Source organism: Bombina bombina, chromosome 9 (assembly GCF_027579735.1).
Source record: "Bombina bombina isolate aBomBom1 chromosome 9, aBomBom1.pri, whole genome shotgun sequence".
In the NCBI taxonomy this organism is placed as follows: Eukaryota; Metazoa; Chordata; class Amphibia; order Anura; family Bombinatoridae; genus Bombina; species Bombina bombina.
The window spans coordinates 269,731,893-269,747,463 of NC_069507.1; the positions used below are offsets into that span (position 1 = coordinate 269,731,893).

The following is a 15,571-nucleotide window of genomic DNA, read 5'->3' on the forward strand; positions in this document are numbered from 1 at the left end:
GGGTTTTGCCGTTTCTCTCGTTCAGAGAGGGATTGCCTGGTATTTCAGGACTGCACTGTTTAGTCAGGGTCAGACTGATATAATACCTAGGTTTAGTTTTCAACAACGAATACCAAAGAACAAAGCAAATTTGATGATAACAGTAAATTGTTAAGTTGTTTAAATTTGCATGTCCTATCTTAATCATGAAAGTTTAATTTTGACTTGACAGACCCTTTAAATATAATTAAATCCATAACACATATTTTAAAGGATGTAATAAACTTTATTGTGGTCACAAAAACAGTCAGAAAGGCACAGAATACACAGTGATTGTTGTGCAGACAAACATGAATTCACAGAGGTTTACTTAAATGTGTTAAAGAGACAAATGCGCAGATGCGCCCAACGCCTGCTCCTCTACCGTCCACTTACTGCGCCGCACTCACTGCAGGGAAAAGAGAGGAAACATAACTGGCCGGTGACAGCAGTTTATTAGACAGAAGCAACAGAACTGAACATTTTCATTTTCAGCTTTTTCGCCCATTTATTCAGTTGCATTTTTTTATAAGGGACCCACAAAGCATTATGTTTCTATGTACTTAATTTAGGGACATTAGAAGCACAATTTCATTTCACATAAAATGTTTATTTGCACCTAGTAAAATAAAGAAAATAAATGACAATGTGTTTTCATTATTTATTTTGCCTGGTTTTCCTGTGATTCAATCCTGAAAATTGTGTTTTTTTATTGATTTCAGAGAGACTGGAGTATATCCTGCCTATCAAGACCCTACAACATGCTACTCATTGTTTGATCAGTTCAGTTCGCTGCAGCGAAGTTAAATACATGGTTAAAGTACAGCTCAGGAGCTGCAATAACTACTGGTCCATAGCAAAAACTGCCTCTGACCCAATAAGAGTAGCTCTGCTGATTGGATCACAGTCAGTTTTTGCTTGGGACAGCTGTTCTCTGTAGCGTCTGGGGGATGCTTTACCTATGTGTTTAACCTCCTTGCAGGGGTTAAATACATAACATTACAGGGTCTAACAAATGAGTCATTTTGCAGACTATAATGGCACTTTCAGTGTTGATAGACTGTCTGTGAGTATATTGTGCAAACAAATACAAATGTGCGTTCAGCCTGTCTATAACACAGAATATAGAGATCTCTTTTTCACCCCAATGAAATGTACTAGTTTATAATATCTTGTCCTAAACGCACTATCAATCCAGCTCATATAGGAAACAAATTCACTATATGGCTCCATTACAAAATCCAGTTTGTTGTGTTTGTTTGGCACCATTGGCAATTTCCATGTTTCCACATCTCATGGGGCAGTTATTTCCCATGTCCCCAAGAGGGTCACTGGTTAAGTGACCTGGTACAGCCTGGAAATGTTAAATGAGGGTGCCCAACTGCCCATGACTTTAGAGGATCGCCCCTTTTTTTTGAGGAGGGAGAATGGAGAAGAATGAATACAAACTGTAATATGGTCACATCACAATTAAGGAGTCAGGTTCTTTATAGGGAAACCCATGAGGTTGGTAAAGGTCCCCTAGTTGGAGAAACTATTAGGGTATCACTAAAGGGCGCCGCAGCTTTAAGTGAGAGTGACAAGGACTTGGGTGAGTAAGGAGCTGCTTGCGCCCAGGGGATCAGTGGTAAGCAGGGATATTGGGGTGTTGTGTAGTTATGGGGTTAACTGCTGATATCATAACATTATTGTGCTTAATATCAGAGCTGGGGTAATTAGTGACACTGCTGATGGTTACCAGGAAATACAGGTGTAGGTGTTCCTAGAACTGTCACGTCTAGCACAGGCATGTGTGTGACCCAGGCGCACGACTGGTTAATACTGGATTTTAGCTGAGCTGGGAAATACTTATTGGCTGCAGAAAGTGGTAAAACTGCTATTATTTTGAATATAAAATAATATATAAAGATCATGAGAAAAATCCACATATATTTATTAGACAACACTCAGCATTAGGAATACAGAGCGCTACTGGCTATCAGCTATTATCTGCAGCATCGTATACACTTTATAGTCTATAATATGTGACAGCGTGACACACTATGTGAGGTCTGTTCCCCAGATCACATTATACCTCAGTAACATCACACTATGTGACAGCATGACACGCTATGTGAGTTATGTTCCCCAGATCACATTATACCTCAGTAACATCACACTATGTGACAGTGTGACACGCTATGTGAGGTCTGTTCCCCAGATCACATTATACCTCAGTAACATCACACTATGTGACACTATGACACGCTATGTGAGGTCTGTTCCCCAGATCACAATATACCTCAGTAAAATCACACTATGTGACAGCATGACACGCTATGTGAGGTCTGTTCCCCAGATCACATTATACCTCAGTAACATCACACTATGTGACAGCGTGACACACTATGTGAGGTCTGTTCCCCAGATCACATTATACCTCAGTAACATCACACTATGTGACACTGTAACACACTATGTGAGGTCTGTTCCCCAGATCACATTATACCTCAGTAACATCACACTATGTGACACTGTGACACGCTATGTGAGGTCTGTTCCCCAGATCACATTATACCTCAGTAACATCACACTATGTGACACTATGACACGCTATGTGAGGTCTGTTCCCCAGATCACATTACACCTCAGTAAAATCACACTATGTGACACTATGACACGCTATGTGAGGTCTGTTCCCCAGATCACATTATACCTCAGTAACATCACACTATGTGACACTGTGACACACTATGTGAGGTCTGTTCCCCAGATCACGTTATACCTCAGTAAAATCACACTATGTGACACTGTGACACGCTATGTGAGGTCTGTTCCCCAGATCACATTATACCTCAGTAAAATCACACTATGTGACAGCGTGACACACTATGTGAGGTCTGTTCCCCAGATCACATTATACCTCAGTAACATCACACTATGTGAGACTGTGACACGCTATGTGAGGACTGTTCCCCAGATCACATTATACCTCAGTAACATCACACTATGTGACACTGTGACACACTATGTGAGGTCTGTTCCCCAGATCACATTATACTCAGTAAAATCACACTATGTGACACTGTGACACGCTATGTGAGGTCTGTTCCCCAGATCACATTATACCTCAGTAACATCACACTATGTGACACTGTGACATGCTATGTGAGGTCTGTTCCCCAGATCACATTATACCTCAGTAACATCACACTATGTGACACTGTGACACGCTATGTGAGGTCTGTTCCCCAGATCACATTATACCTCAGTAACATCACACTATGTGACACTGTAACACGCTATGTTAGGTCTGTTCCCCAGATCACATTATACCTCAGTAAAATCACACTATGTGACACTATGACACGCTATGTGAGGTCTGTTCCCCAGATCACATTATACCTCAGTAACATCACACTATGTGACACTGTAACACACTATGGCCTAGATTTGGAGTTTGGTGGTAGATGGGCTGTTAACGCTCCGCGGGTTTTTTTCTGGCCGCACCATAAAATTAACTCTGGTATCGAGAGTTCAAAAAAATGCTGCGTTAGGCTCCAAAAAAGGAGCGTAGAGCATTTTTACCGCAAATGCAACTCTCGATACCAGAGTTGCTTACGGACGCGGCCAGCCTCAAAAACGTGCTCGTGCACGATTCTCCCATAGGAAACAATGGGGCTGTTTGAGCTGAAAAAAAACCTAACACCTGCAAAAAAGCCGCGTTCAGCTCCTAACGCAGCCCCTTTTTTTCCTATGGGGAAACACTTCCTACGTCTGCACCTAACACTCTAACATGTACCCCGAGTCTAAACACCCCTAACCTTACACTTATTAACCCCTAATCTGCCGCCCCCGCTATCGCTGACCCCTGCATTATATTATTAACCCCTAATCTTCCGCTCCGTAAACCGCCGCAACTTACATTATCCCTATGTACCCCTAATCTGCTGCCCCTAACACCGCCGACCCCTATATTACATTTATTAACCCCTAACCTGCCCCCCACAACGTCGCCGCCAGTTACTTACAATAATTAACCCCTAATCTGCCGACCGCAAAGCGCCGCCACCTACGTTATCCTTATGTACCCCTAATCTGCTGCCCCTAACACCGCCGACCCCTATATTATATTTATTAACCCCTAATCTGCCCCCCTCAACGTCGCCGACACCTGCCTACACTTATTAACCCCTAATCTGCCGAGCGGACCGCACCGCTACTATAATAAAGTTATTAACCCCTAATCCGCCTCACTAACCCTATCATAAATAGTATTAACCCCTAATCTGCCCTCCCTAACATCGCCGACACCTAACTTCAATTATTAACCCCTAATCTGACGACCGGAGCTCACCGCTATTCTAATAAATGGATTAACCCCTAAAGCTATGTCTAACCCTAACACTAACACCCCCCTAACTTAAATATAATTTAAATCTAACGAAATTAATTAACTCTTATTAAATAACTTATTCCTATTTAAAGCTAAATACTTACCTGTAAAATAAATCCTAATATAGCTACAATATAAATTATAATTACATTGTAGCTATTTTAGGATTAATATTTATTTTACAGGTAACTTTGTAATTATTTTAACCAGGTACAATAGCTATTAAATAGTTAAGAACTATTTAATAGTTACCTAGTTAAAATAATAACAAAATTACCTGTAAAATAAGTCCTAACCTAAGTTATAATTAAACCTAACACTACCCTATCAATAAATTAATTAAATAAAATACCTACAATTACCTACAATAAAACCTAACACTACACTATCAATAAATAAATTAAATACAATAGCTACAAATAACTACAATTACATAAACTAACTAAAGTACAAAAAATAAAAAAGAACTAAGTTACAAAAAATAAAAAAATATTTACAAACATAAGAAAAATATTACAACAATTTTAAACTAATTACACCTACTCTAAGCCCCCTAATAAAATAACAAACACCCCCAAAATAAAAAAATGCCCTACCCTATTCTAAATTAATAGAGTTAAAAGCTCTTTTACCTTACCAGCCCTGAACAGGGCCCTTTGCGGGGCATGCCCCAATAAAATCAGCTCTTTTGCCTGTAAAAAAAAACATACAATACCCCCCCCCCAACATTACAACCCACCACCCACATACCCCTAATCTAACCCAAACCCCCCTTAAATAAACCTAACACTAGCCCCTGAAGATCTTCCTACCTTGTCTTCACCATCCAGGTTCACCGATCCGTCCTGGCATCCGGTGCTGAAGAGGTCCAGAAGAGGCTCCAAAGTCTTCCTCCTATCCGGCAAGAAGAGGACATCCGGACCGGCAAACATCTTCTTCCAAGCGGCATCTTCAATCTTCTTCCATCCGGTGCGGAGCGGGTCCATCTTGAAGCAGCCGACGCGGATCCATCCTCTTCTTCCGGTGTCTCCCGACGAATGACGGTTCCTTTAAGGGACGTCATCCAAGATGGCGTCCCTCGAATTCCGATTGGCTGATAGGATTCTATCAGCCAATCGGAATTAAGGTAGGAATATTCTGATTGGCTGATGGAATCAGCCAATCAGAATCAAGTTCAATCCGATTGGCCGATCCAATCAGCCAATCAGATTGAGCTCGCATTCTATTGGCTGATCGGAACAGCCAATAGAATGCGAGCTCAATCTGATTGGCTGATTGGATCAGCCAATCGGATTGAACTTGATTCTGATTGGCTGATCCCATCAGCCAATCAGAATATTCCTACCTTAATTCCGATTGGCTGATAGGATTCTATCAGCCAATCGGAATTCGAGGGACGCCATCTTGGATGACGTCCCTTAAAGGAACCGTCATTCGTCGGGAGACACCGGAAGAAGAGGATGGATCCGCGTCGGCTGCTTCAAGATGGACCCGCTCCGCACCGGATGGAAGAAGATTGAAGATGCCGCTTGGAAGAAGATGTTTGCCGGTCCGGATGTCCTCTTCTTGCCGGATAGGAGGAAGACTTTGGAGCCTCTTCTGGACCTCTTCAGCACCGGATGCCAGGACGGATCGGTGAACCTGGATGGTGAAGACAAGGTAGGAAGATCTTCAGGGGCTAGTGTTAGGTTTATTTAAGGGGGGTTTGGGTTAGATTAGGGGTATGTGGGTGGTGGGTTGTAATGTTGGGGGGGGGGTATTGTATGTTTTTTTTTACAGGCAAAAGAGCTGATTTTATTGGGGCATGCCCCGCAAAGGGCCCTGTTCAGGGCTGGTAAGGTAAAAGAGCTTTTAACTCTATTAATTTAGAATAGGGTAGGGCATTTTTTTATTTTGGGGGTGTTTGTTATTTTATTAGGGGGCTTAGAGTAGGTGTAATTAGTTTAAAATTGTTGTAATATTTTTCTTATGTTTGTAAATATTTTTTTATTTTTTGTAACTTAGTTCTTTTTTATTTTTTGTACTTTAGTTAGTTTATGTAATTGTAGTTATTTGTAGCTATTGTATTTAATTTATTTATTGATAGTGTAGTGTTAGGTTTTATTGTAGGTAATTGTAGGTATTTTATTTAATTAATTTATTGATAGGGTAGTGTTAGGTTTAATTATAACTTAGGTTAGGACTTATTTTACAGGTAATTTTGTTATTATTTTAACTAGGTAACTATTAAATAGTTCTTAACTATTTAATAGCTATTGTACCTGGTTAAAATAATTACAAAGTTACCTGTAAAATAAATATTAATCCTAAAATAGCTACAATGTAATTATAATTTATATTGTAGCTATATTAGGATTTATTTTACAGGTAAGTATTTAGCTTTAAATAGGAATAATGTATTTAATAAGAGTTAATTAATTTCGTTAGATTTAAATTATATTTAACTTAGGGGGGTGTTAGTGTTAGGGTTAGACTTAGCTTTAGGGGTTAATCCATTTATTAGAATAGCGGTGAGCTCCGGTCGTCAGATTAGGGGTTAATAATTGAAGTTAGGTGTCGGCGATGTTAGGGAGGGCAGATTAGGGGTTAATACTATTTATGATAGGGTTAGTGAGGCGGATTAGGGGTTAATAACTTTATTATAGTAGCGCTCAGGTCCGCTCGGCAGATTAGGGGTTAATAAGTGTAGGCAGGTGTCGGCGACGTTGTGGGGGGCAGATTAGGGGTTAATAAATATAATACAGGGGTCGGCGGTGTTAGGGGCAGCAGATTAGGGGTACATAAGGATAACGTAGGTGGCGGCGCTTTGCGGTCGGCAGATTAGGGGTTAATTATTGTAAGTAGCTGGCGGCGACGTTGTGGGGGGCAGGTTAGGGGTTAATAAATATAATATAGGGGTCGGCGGTGTTAGGGGCAGCAGATTAGGGGTACATAAGGATAACGTAGGTGGCGGTCGGCAGATTAGGGGTTAAAAAAATTGAATCGAGTTGCGGCGATGTGGGGGGACCTCAGTTTAGGGGTACATAGGTAGTTTATGGGTGTTAGTGTACTTTAGGGTACAGTAGTTAAGAGCTTTATGAACCGGCGTTAGCCCAAAAAGCTCTTAACTACTGACTTTTTTCTGCGGCTGGAGTTTTGTCGTTAGAGCTCTAACGCTCACTTCAGAAACGACTCTAAATACCGGCGTTAGGAAGATCCCATTGAAAAGATAGGATACGCAAATGGCGTAGGGGGATCTGCGGTATGGAAAAGTCGCGGCTGAAAAGTGAGCGTTAGACCCTTACCTACACGATTCTAAATACCGGCGGTAGCCTAAAACCAGCGTTAGGAGCCTCTAACGCTGGTTTTCACGGCTAACGCCAAACTCCAAATCTAGGCCTTTGTGAGGTCTGTTCCCCAGATCACATTATACCTCAGTAACATCACACTATGTGACACTGTGACACACTATGTGAGGTCTGTTCCCCAGATCACATTATACATCAGTAAAATCACACTATGTGACACTGTGACACACTATGTGAGGTCTGTTCCCCAGATCACATTATACCTCAGTAACATCACACTATGTGACACTGTGACACACTATGTGAGGTCTGTTCCCCAGATCACATTATACCTCAGTAAAATCACACTATGTGACAGCGTGACACGCTATGTGAGGACTGTTCCCCAGATCACATTATACCTCAGTAAAATCACACTATGTGACACTGTGACACACTATGTGAGGTCTGTTCCCCAGATCACATTATACCTCAGTAACATCACACTATGTGACACTATGACACGCTATGTTAGGTCTGTTCCCCAGATCACATTATACCTCAGTAAAATCACACTATGTGACACTATGACACGCTATGTGAGGTCTGTTCCCCAGATCACATTATACCTCAGTAACATCACACTATGTGACACTGTGACACGCTATGTGAGGTCTGTTCCCCAGATCACATTATACCTCAGTAACATCACACTATGTGACATTGTGACACGCTATGTTAGGTCTGTTCCCCAGATCACATTATACCTCAGTAACATCACACTATGTGACACTGTGACACACTATGTGAGGTCTGTTCCCCAGATCACATTATACCTCAGTAACATCACACTATGTGACACTGTGACACACTATGTGAGGTCTGTTCCCCAGATCACATTATACCTCAGTAACATCACACTATGTGACACTGTGACACGCTATGTGAGGTCTGTTCCCCAGATCACATTATACCTCAGTAAAATCACACTATGTGACACTGTGACACGCTATGTGAGGTCTGTTCCCCAGATCACATTATACCTCAGTAACATCACACTATGTGACACTGTGACACGCTATGTTAGGTCTGTTCCCCAGATCACATTATACCTCAGTAACATCACACTATGTGACACTGTGACACGCTATGTGAGGTCTGTTCCCCAGATCACATTATACCTCAGTAACATCACACTATGTGACACTGTGACACGCTATGTGAGGTCTGTTCCCCAGATCACATTATACCTCAGTAACATCACACTATGTGACACTGTGACACGCTATGTGAGGTCTGTTCCCCAGATCACATTATACCTCAGTAACATCACACTATGTGACACTGTGACACACTATGTGAGGTCTGTTCCCCAGATCACACTATACCTCAGTAACATCACACTATGTGACACTATGACACGCTATGTGAGGTCTGTTCCCCAGATCACATTATACCTCAGTAAAATCACACTATGTGACACTATGACACGCTATGTGAGGTCTGTTCCCCAGATCACATTATACCTCAGTAACATCACACTATGTGACACTATGACACGCTATGTGAGGTCTGTTCCCCAGATCACATTATACCTCAGTAACATCACACTATGTGACAGCGTGACACACTATGTGAGGTCTGTTCCCCAGATCACATTATACATCAGTAAAATCACACTATGTGACAGCATGACACACTATGTGAGGTCTGTTCCCCAGATCACATTATACCTCAGTAAAATCACACTATGTGACACTATGACACACTATGTGAGGTCTGTTCCCCAGATCACATTATACTCAGTAAAATCACACGATGTGACAGCGTGACACACTATGTGAGGTCTGTTCCCCAGATCACATTATACCTCAGTAAAATCACACTATGTGACACTATGACACGCTATGTGAGGTCTGTTCCCCAGATCACATTATACCTCAGTAACATCACACTATGTGACACTATGACACGCTATGTGAGGTCTGTTCCCCAGATCACATTATACCTCAGTAACATCACACTATGTGACAGCGTGACACACTATGTGAGGTCTGTTCCCCAGATCACATTATACCTCAGTAACATCACACTATGTGACACTGTGACACACTATGTGAGGTCTGTTCCCCAGATCACATTATACCTCAGTAACATCACACTATGTGACACTATGACACACTATGTGAGGTCTGTTCCCCAGATCACATTATACATCAGTAAAATCACACTATGTGACAGCATGACACACTATGTGAGGTCTGTTCCCCAGATCACATTATACCTCAGTAAAATCACACTATGTGACACTGTGACACACTATGTGAGGTCTGTTCCCCAGATTACATTATACTCAGTAAAATCACACTATGTGACACTATGACACGCTATGTGAGGTCTGTTCCCCAGATCACATTATACCTCAGTAACATCACACTATGTGACACTATGACACACTATGTGAGGTCTGTTCCCCAGATCACATTATACCTCAGTAAGATCACCCTATGTGACACTATGACACACTATGTGAGGTCTGTTCCCCAGATCACATTATACCTCAGTAAGATCACCCTATGTGACACTGTGACACGCTATGTGAGGTCTGTTCCCCAGATCACATTATACCTCAGTAAAATCACACTATGTGACACTATGACACGCTATGTGAGGTCTGTTCCCCAGATCACATTATACCTCAGTAACATCACACTATGTGACACTGTGACACGCTATGTGAGGTCTGTTCCCCAGATCACATTATACCTCAGTAAAATCACACTATGTGACACACTATGTGAGTTATGTTCCCCAGATCACATTATACCTCAGTAAAATCACACTATGTGACACTATGACACGCTATGTGAGGTCTGTTCCCCAGATCACATTATACCTCAGTAAAATCACACTATGTGACACTGTGACACGCTATGTGAGGTCTGTTCCCCAGATCACATTATACCTCAGTAACATCACACTATGTGACAGCATGACACGCTATGTGAGGTCTGTTCCCCAGATCACATTATACCTCAGTAAAATCACACTATGTGACACTGTGACACGCTATGTGAGTTATGTTCCCCAGATCACATTATACCTCAGTAAAATCACACTATGTGACACTATGACACGCTATGTGAGGTCTGTTCCCCAGATCACATTATACCTCAGTAACATCACACTATGTGACACTGTGACACGCTATGTGAGGCCTGTTCCCCAGATCACATTATACCTCAGTAAAATCACACTATGTGACACTGTGACACGCTATGTGAGTTATGTTCCCCAGATCACATTATACCTCAGTAACATCACACTATGTGACACTATGACACACTATGTGAGGTCTGTTCCCCAGATCACATTATACCTCAGTAAAATCACACTATGTGACACTGTGACACACTATGTGAGGTCTGTTCCCCAGATCACATTATACCTCAGTAAAATCACACTATGTGACACTGTGACACGCTATGTGAGGTCTGTTCCCCAGATCACATTATACCTCAGTAACATCACACTATGTGACACTGTGACACGCTATGTGAGGTCTGTTCCCCAGATCACATTATACCTCAGTAACATCACACTATGTGACACTATGACACGCTATGTGAGGTCTGTTCTCCAGATCACATTATACATCAGTAACATCACACTATGTGACACTGTGACACGCAATGTGAGGTCTGTTCCCCAGATCACATTATACCTCAGTAACATCACACTATGTGACACTGTGACACGCTATGTGAGTTATGTTCCCCAGATCACATTATACCTCAGTAAAATCACACTATGTGACACTGTGACACACTATGTGAGGTCTGTTCCCCAGATCACATTATACCTCAGTAAAATCACACTATGTGACACTATGACACACTATGTGAGGTCTGTTCCCCAGATCACATTATACCTCAGTAACATCACACTATGTGACACTGTGACACGCTATGTGAGGTCTGTTCCCCAGATCACATTATACCTCAGTAAAATCACACTATGTGACACTGTAACACGCTATGTGAGGTCTGTTCCCTAGATCACATTATACCTCAGTAACATCACACTATGTGACACTATGACACGCTATGTGAGTTATGTTCCCCAGATCACATTATACCTCAGTAAAATCACACTATGTGACACTATGACACGCTATGTGAGGTCTATTCCCCAGATCACATTATACCTCAGTAACATCACACTATGTGACAGCATGACACACTATGTGAGGTCTGTTCCCCAGATCACATTATACCTCAGTAACATCACACTATGTGACAGCATGACACACTATGTGAGGTCTGTTCCCCAGATCACATTATACCTCAGTAACATCACACTATGTGACACTGTGACACGCTATGTGAGGTCTGTTCCCCAGATCACATTATACCTCAGTAACATCACACTATGTGACACTATGACACACTATGTGAGGTCTGTTCCCCAGATCACATTATACCTCAGTAACATCACACTATGTGACACTGTGACACACTATGTGAGGTCTGTTCCCCAGATCACATTATACCTCAGTAACATCACACTATGTGAGACTGTGACACGCTATGTGAGGACTGTTCCCCAGATCACATTATACCTCAGTAACATCACACTATGTGACACTGTGACACACTATGTGAGGTCTGTTCCCCAGATCACATTATACTCAGTAAAATCACACTATGTGACACTGTGACACGCTATGTGAGGTCTGTTCCCCAGATCACATTATACCTCAGTAACATCACACTATGTGACACTGTGACATGCTATGTGAGGTCTGTTCCCCAGATCACATTATACCTCAGTAACATCACACTATGTGACACTGTAACACGCTATGTTAGGTCTGTTCCCCAGATCACATTATACCTCAGTAAAATCACACTATGTGACACTATGACACGCTATGTGAGGTCTGTTCCCCAGATCACATTATACCTCAGTAACATCACACTATGTGACACTGTGACATGCTATGTGAGGTCTGTTCCCCAGATCACATTATACCTCAGTAACATCACACTATGTGACACTGTGACATGCTATGTGAGGTCTGTTCCCCAGATCACATTATACCTCAGTAACATCACACTATGTGACACTGTAACACGCTATGTTAGGTCTGTTCCCCAGATCACATTATACCTCAGTAACATCACACTATGTGACACTATGACACGCTATGTGAGGTCTGTTCCCCAGATCACATTATACCTCAGTAACATCACACTATGTGACAGCATGACACACTATGTGAGGTCTGTTCCCCAGATCACATTATACCTCAGTAACATCACACTATGTGACAGCATGACACACTATGTGAGGTCTGTTTCCCAGATCACATTATACATCAGTAAAATCACACTATGTGACAGCATGACACACTATGTGAGGTCTGTTCCCCAGATCACATTATACCTCAGTAACATCACACTATGTGACACTGTGACACACTATGTGAGGTCTGTTCCCCAGATCACACTATACCTCAGTAACATCACACTATGTGACACTATGACACGCTATGTGAGGTCTGTTCCCCAGATCACATTATACCTCAGTAAAATCACACTATGTGACACTATGACACGCTATGTGAGGTCTGTTCCCCAGATCACATTATACCTCAGTAACATCACACTATGTGACAGCGTGACACACTATGTGAGGTCTGTTCCCCAGATCACATTATACATCAGTAAAATCACACTATGTGACAGCATGACACACTATGTGAGGTCTGTTCCCCAGATCACATTATACCTCAGTAAAATCACACTATGTGACACTATGACACACTATGTGAGGTCTGTTCCCCAGATCACATTATACTCAGTAAAATCACACTATGTGACACTATGACACACTATGTGAGGTCTGTTCCCCAGATCACATTATACCTCAGTAAAATCACACTATGTGACACTATGACACGCTATGTGAGGTCTGTTCCCCAGATCACATTATACCTCAGTAACATCACACTATGTGACACTATGACACGCTATGTGAGGTCTGTTCCCCAGATCACATTATACCTCAGTAACATCACACTATGTGACAGCGTGACACACTATGTGAGGTCTGTTCCCCAGATCACATTATACATCAGTAAAATCACACTATGTGACAGCATGACACACTATGTGAGGTCTGTTCCCCAGATCACATTATACCTCAGTAAAATCACACTATGTGACACTGTGACACACTATGTGAGGTCTGTTCCCCAGATCACATTATACTCAGTAAAATCACACTATGTGACACTATGACACGCTATGTGAGGTCTGTTCCCCAGATCACATTATACCTCAGTAACATCACACTATGTGACACTATGACACACTATGTGAGGTCTGTTCCCCAGATCACATTATACCTCAGTAAGATCACCCTATGTGACACTATGACACACTATGTGAGGTCTGTTCCCCAGATCACATTATACCTCAGTAAGATCACCCTATGTGACACTGTGACACGCTATGTGAGGTCTGTTCCCCAGATCACATTATACCTCAGTAAAATCACACTATGTGACACTATGACACGCTATGTGAGGTCTGTTCCCCAGATCACATTATACCTCAGTAACATCCCACTATGTGACACTATGACACACTATGTGAGGTCTGTTCCCCAGATCACACTATACCTCAGTAACATCACACTATGTGACACTGTGACACACTATGTGACGTCTGTTCCCCAGATCACATTATACCTCAATAAAATCACACTATCTGACACTATGACACACTATGTGAGGTCTGTTCCCCAGATCACATTATACCTCAGTAACATCACACTATGTGACACTGTGACACGCTATGTGAGGTCTGTTCCCCAGATCACATTATACCTCAGTAAAATCACACTATGTGACACTGTAACACACTATGTGAGGTCTGTTCCCCAGATCACATTATACATCAGTAACATCACACTATGTGACACTGTGACACGCTATGTGAGGTCTGTTCCCCAGATCACATTATACCTCAGTAAAATCACACTATGTGACACTGTGACACGCTATGTGAGGTCTGTTCCCCAGATCACATTATACCTCAGTAACATCACACTATGTGACAGTGTGACACACTATGTGAGGTCTGTTCCCCAGATCACATTATACCTCAGTAACATCACACTATGTGACACTGTGACACGCTATGTGAGGTCTGTTCCCCAGATCACAATATACCTCAGTAAAATCACACTATGTGACAGTGTGACACACTATGTGAGGTCTGTTCCCCAGATCACATTATACCTCAGTAACATCACACTATGTGACACTGTAACACGCTATGTGAGTTATGTTCCCCAGATCACATTATACCTCAGTAAAATCACACTATGTGACACTATGACACGCTATGTGAGGTCTGTTCCCCAGATCACATTATACCTCAGTAAAATCACACTATGTGACACACTATGTGAGTTATGTTCCCCAGATCACATTATACCTCAGTAAAATCACACTATGTGACACTATGACACGCTATGTGAGGTCTGTTCCCCAGATCACATTATACCTCAGTAACATCACACTATGTGACACTGTGACACGCTATGTGAGGCCTGTTCCCCAGATCACATTATACCTCAGTAAAATCACACTATGTGACACTGTGACACGCTATGTGAGTTATGTTCCCCAGATCACATTATACCTCAGTAACATCACACTATGTGACACTATGACACGCTATGTGAGGTCTGTTCCCCAGATCACATTATACCTCAGTAACTTCACACTATGTGACACTGTGACACACTATGTGAGGTCTGTTCCCCAGATCACATTATACCTCAGTAACATCACACTATGTGACACTATGACACACTATGTGAGGTCTGTTCTCCAGAT

The 15,571-nt window shown here is 41.9% G+C and overlaps 1 protein-coding gene across 2 annotated transcripts in view; it reads right to left on the bottom strand.

Annotated features, from left to right (window-relative positions):
* Nucleotides 1-244: 244 nt before the first annotated feature.
* Nucleotides 245-15,571, bottom strand: part of LOC128640312 (alpha-2-macroglobulin) — a 325,027-nt gene continuing 309,700 nt past the window's right edge. For both annotated transcript variants that reach the window (XM_053692803.1, XM_053692802.1), the window contains exon 36: nt 245-427. In XM_053692803.1, the coding sequence (XP_053548778.1) occupies nt 411-427 (17 nt within the window). In that variant the 3' untranslated portion in view covers nt 245-410. The remainder of the gene's footprint in view (nt 428-15,571) is intronic.